General features: G+C 45.3%; 1 protein-coding gene across 1 annotated transcript; it reads left to right on the forward strand.

Annotated features, from left to right (window-relative positions):
• Positions 1 to 460: 460 nt before the first annotated feature.
• Positions 461 to 2,956, forward strand: LOC147884558 (uncharacterized). The gene has a single exon (XM_087398008.1). The coding sequence runs from the start codon at positions 461 to 463 to the stop codon at positions 2,954 to 2,956; it is 2,496 nt and encodes an 831-aa protein (XP_087254134.1).
• The last annotated feature ends 2,741 nt before the right edge of the window (positions 2,957 to 5,697 follow it).

Raw genomic sequence — 5,697 nt, forward strand, 5'->3', positions numbered from 1 at the left:
AGTGAAATGATGAGTGTGGGTGGGAGTACTATTTATTAAATATATATAAGGGAGAGTTACACTGGTATTATAGACTACGTGCCGGTATAATAAGGGGCAGACCCAATACGGTAGATGGAGGAGTGGTTATGTATATATAGAGGAGTCTGGAAATGTTAAAAAGCTCGTTATTGTGCAAACTTGAAAGTGACGAAGCTTGTACTGTTGTTGATGGGATTCAAGCTTTGTAAGTACTTTGCAATTTGCATGCATGCACGTACGTAACCAAATCTCTGCATGCTGCACATATGTATTTTGTTTTGCTGCATGTTCTTTTTTTGTTCGTCCCCTCCACCCCTTCATCTTCCACTTCACAGAATAATTTCTCCTTCCCACCCTCTTCATCCAACTTCTTCTTTCGCTCTTTCATGCAGCTTGTCGGCTTCTCCTCCACCTACTCCTCTCCTCTTCCAGCTTCGCCATGAGAAAATCCTCGAGATTATCGAAGCGTTCCTTGCTCGTTGCAGACGCCTCGCTGCCGCCCGCTGGAAGAGCCCGGAAAAGCAAGAGCGACGCGGCTTTGGATAGCTGCAAGAGCAGCGCCGGAGGAACGAGGCAACGGAAGAGCAAGATGGCGAAGACCAAGAGTCTGCAGAATATCCAGGCCGCCGCCGTCGGACCCAAGTTGATTGTTTGCCAGATTTGCGAGGAGCGATTTCACGGCAGAGATGCGTATGAATTGGTGTCTTGCAATCACGGATTTTGCAGGCAATGCCTGGTGGTGGCTGTGGCGGAGAAGCTTGCAGCGTTGAAACCGTTCTGTGATGCGAAGCTAGAGGATGCAGTGGCGGGTTTGCCCTGCCCTGCATCGGATTGCGCACATCCGTTGAGCAGGCAGGACTTGAGGACTGTTGTCGGCCATAAGGTCCTTGGCTTCGTGGACGACTGGTTCATCTCTGTGTTGGAACGATGCTGCGTGCTGCGCAATTGCCCTTCTTGCAACAGCAACACAGCTCCTGCAGGCCCTCTCGAGCGCCTCACCACCAAGGTGCTCAGAAATGGACTCGGAAAATCTGGCTTCCGCTTGTCCAAGAGTACAAAATCCGGGGCGTTTGCGTCTTCTTCGACCTTTTCTTTATGTTCCTCGTGCCATCTACTTGTTTGCGACGACTGTGGAATTTGCGGAAAGGACATTCTGTCAGCCCCTGAAGCAGCTCACGAATGCCAGCCTGGTCGGAAGCAGTGCCATGCTATGGTTCGCTGCCTGGCGAAGTTGTATGCTTCCTTCCGAACCTTCGCTGAAACAACGCGCGTGTCTGCTAAACGCGGTCGAAACGCAGGAGCGACGGCAAAAGTTGACATTCAATACCCGGCGATCCTGCAGGAGCCGGGGTCTAGCAGCGGCTTCGCCTCGGAAATCATGAACTGGTGCAACGCTGTCGAGGTTGAAGCAAATCTCAAAGGAAAATCTGCCCCTGAAAAGGAACAGCTCTCGGACGCTCTGATGGAGAAGGCTTTTGGAGACCTGGCAGCCAGACTGACAGCATTCTCGTCCAACTCGCTTCCACCGGTTGTAGCACTGCTTTGCTCCCATGAAATGTTGTTTAAGCTGCTCAGTTGTCTAGTCCGAAACGATTCTGCAGTCGATGTCACAGTCCGCAGGGAGCTTTATTCTCAGCTTTTCTCCTTCTTCGGTGCCCTATGCGTCAACCCGGAGCTGTTTCCACTGGTGTGTTGTCCGAACCCAAAACATGACTGCTGGACACAGAAGGATCGCGGGCAAACTCCAGGTTGTCTGATGCAAGGCTTGGCAAAGCTCCACAAGCAGGCAGATTTCGTTTTGTCCAATGATACAGAGGGCAAGGACGATCTGTCAGCTGTGGAGATGGTTCTAATGGCAGATATCAAAGATAAATTTGTGCATCTAAAGAACTCCATACTAGCCTGGGAGACGAGCTCCTTTCACCCCTGGCAATCAGATGCTGCTGTGTATTTCCATGGCGTATGGGACAGTTTCCCTGCGGAAGACTGTGTCGCAGAAGAGTTATACGACAAGTTGAAAGCCCTCTGTGAAGCAGAGATGGAGGATTGTTCATCGAAACAGCATGGTGCAAATGTTGATGCGGCGACGGAATCTGAAAAAATTGCCACTGCAGCAGTGGAACATGCAACCGCAGCCTACGTGCCGAGCCCTGAAGAGCTCGAAGCCTACAGGGAAGCCATGCAGCCTCTGCAATTCCGGCAAGCATCCCTCCTCAAGCAGCATTACTTTCGTGGGAAGGAGACTAAGTTGGCTGACCCCTCGAGATCTCGAAGGATTTTGAAGGAAATGGCTGTGTTGAACACGAATCTGCCAATGGAGTGGGAGTCCTCCATCTACGTGAGGGTAGACGATTCCCGAATGGATATGCTGAAAGCTCTCATCGTCGGCCCTGCAGGCACTCCCTACCAGAATGGAGTTTTTCTGTTCGATCTGATATTGGGTGATCAATACCCAAAGATACCTCCAAAGGTGCAGTTCTTGACCACTGCTGCAGGCACAGTGAGGTTCAATCCCAATCTTTACGATAGCGGCTATGTTTGCTTGAGCTTGTTGGGGACTTGGTCGCAGCCTTCCTGGGAGCCTTCCAAATCCACAATTCTGCAGGTGTTGGTCTCTCTGCAGAGTCTCGTCTTTGTGGCCGATCCTTACTACAATGAGCCTGGCTTTTCTAAGAGCTCTGCATCAATACTCCCGGCTATGGAGTACCTGAGAAATCAGCGCCTAAATACCTTGCTCCACTCAATCTTACCTGCACTGCAAAAGCCGGATCCTACATTCGAGGATGTCATTCTAACCCATTTCAAGCTCAAAGCACGGGAGATCGAAGAGCAATGTAATGCCTGGACAGCAGAGGACTCCTCTGCGGATCGACTCATCAACGCATTCAAGCAGATCAAGAGTAAGCTGCATAAACTTGTCTCTGGTAAAGAATAAGAACACTCAATTCATTTTGTTCTCTTGGATTGATTCTGCCCTTGGTAGATAGTTTTGGTCCTTCCTCTTTGGAAATTAACAACTGTAATTGTTTCTCCTCACTTTTTGAATAGAGCTCTCTTTACTTTGTGGATTAAATTTGCCCTATAAGACTTTTGGTACTTACTCTACTAAAGGCTCTTCTTAGTTTATGTAATGGTATATGGAGTGTCCTCTCGAGGTGGCCTCTCCTCGCACAAACATCTTCGCTAAACAAAATTTATAGGTGTTCTTTTTTACTACCCGTTTCTTAACCCTTTACTTAAATTATTTGATAGTGCAAGGACAACATTCTAGATATAATTTAGGTTGTCTATATGGCCTTTTATCTCCATAAGTTACCATTATTGAACTTACAAGTACTATATTGCAAATCCTATATGTGAGCAAGAAGGTAGAGACGTATATATTGCATACCTTTGGCACCATGTGAATTATGTTTCTTAAACATGCACTTCCAAAATAATGTTTTTTACATTCTTGATTAGCTGGAGCGAAATTTGATATAGCCATCGGATAACTTTCTCGATTCATAATTTATGCGATGCTCAATGAAATTTGACAATCTTGGTGTTTAAACTTACACATTCCAATGAGATCACCAAATTATTGTGGAATTTCGTACTTGGATGAGAACTGAAAACTTTTGCAAATGCTATTTTGCATTTCATGTGTGTATCTATGATTTTTTAAAAATGTTATATTTTACTTGGCCAGCAATAGGGGGGCTATGAGAAACAAATCCATTAGCATGAGAGGGGGGGAAAGGGGGGAGGAGGGAAAGGGTATTTGGGGTGGGGGGAGGATATGACATATGGCCTCTCTCTAGAAAGTTCTATTCTGTCTATATCCTCACCTTGCTATCGCTCTGTTGCCCACCCCCCCCTCTCTCTCTCTCTCACTTCCCACTTTCCCTCACGTCTATCGATTCCAACCTCCGCAACTCGAAGGTCTCTCTCACTCTCTCTCTCTCTCTCTCCGTAGCCACCCAAGCAGCTCCCTCAGCTACACAATACTTATTCTCGCTCAGATCTGCATCTCTAAAAGTCGAATTGTAAGGGTCCTGGACCTGTGCGTCTCGCACACTGCACATCCCCCTCATCCATTCGGCCATCTTGTCAGACAAGTCATGAAGTGTTTCACTCCAGGTGAGAGAAATAATGTAAAAGGCCCGATCCTTGGGTGCCTTGAAACGAATCCCCTTGTGATGCCTCAATGTCTCAGGAACATCCACGACTCGAATTGGGTAGTCCGTTGCAAACCTCTCTCTCTCTCTCTCTCTCTCTCTCTCTCTCTCTCTTGCGCACGCGCTCGCTTCCTATCTGTTGCTCTGTGGCCTTTTCCTTACCCTCTGCATGCGCTCGCTTCCTATCTCTGTCACTCTGTGGCCTTTTCCTCACCCTCTGCATCACTGGCACCTTGGCTCTGTTTATTTGCTCGGTTGAGTCTCTTGCAACAACCTCAAATTCACATTGACATTGACAAACTTCATTTCTATGCTACTCAAAAAACCAGACATTCCCTTGCTTTTGCAAATTTTAGAAATAACTTTTGCAAACTCTTGTTTTGTAACTATTGATGCAATATGCAGATTCCATCAAATCTCAAAATTACAAACCTGATGTGAAAAATCCGAGCTAAATCGGACTTCGGAGTCGAGATATTGAAATTTTGAATTAGAGCATTTTATGAAACACTAAAATTCTACGAATCCATGTGGCACATTCTAAGCCATTAGATCAACTGCCCTATTATTAGCTACTTACAATATACTTAGCAACTGGCCAAGCATTCTAGTTGAAGCATAGAGTACTTGATATATTATGTATAAAAAGCTCTCCCTCATGATAAGACAATTATAGCGACATCATGTAGTTCACCATTTCTAGCCTCATAGCCCAGAGAGCTCCCTTGCTTAAACTCCTAGAGGACATCTTGAAGGTAGGCTCTAATTCCTTGGACCACACACCTACTTAAAGATTCTTCTAAAAAACCACCCTAATGCACGACCATCAAATGCATCTAATTACTACCATCATGATAATCTTCCATACTTTGCAAAAAAACATCATTCATACAACCCTATCTCCTAAGGAAAGTAGATTTGCATGTTGTTAAACCATTGAATAGTCCTTCTCCAAACAAGTGTTATATATTGCAAGATATGAAATAGACTCTCGTCCAAAGATTTGACGTAGAGCACACAAAATGGCAATACTCTCGAGTTCCACTTGGATATATCCTAGTCTTCATTGGCAACTTGCCTATCAGCACCCTCCAAAGCATTAAGTTATACTTGAAGTAAGGCGTGGCACACAAAACCCCAACGAGTTTTCTCTTCCAAGCATCCATTTTGTGTTACACAATTTCTACCAGCCATTCTTGCAAACCATAACCCATGGGACTTATCTAAATCCTTCAAAGTGCATTTATAGCATTCTTTACATGCATTACTTACAAATCCCTTCAAATTTCCTCTATCAACACAAAATCTGGTTAGTTGGCCAATCACTTCTCATATTTCTTGACACTTGTTGCATAATCACATTTTGAGCATTAGAAAGATTACTATACTACCTTTTTACTACTTCTACACTAAGCCAAGTTCCTCCCCTTGGATCCAAGAGACTCCTAAATGCAATTAGACCTTTAGTATAGAAACTTTTTGCTTGTCTGTCTGCAAGCATAAAAGGTTTAAACAG

Source organism: Dipteris shenzhenensis, chromosome 26 (assembly GCF_047967505.1).
Source record: "Dipteris shenzhenensis isolate YYH24624 ecotype China chromosome 26, Dip_SZ_1.0, whole genome shotgun sequence".
NCBI classification, from domain to species: Eukaryota; Viridiplantae; Streptophyta; class Polypodiopsida; order Gleicheniales; family Dipteridaceae; genus Dipteris; species Dipteris shenzhenensis.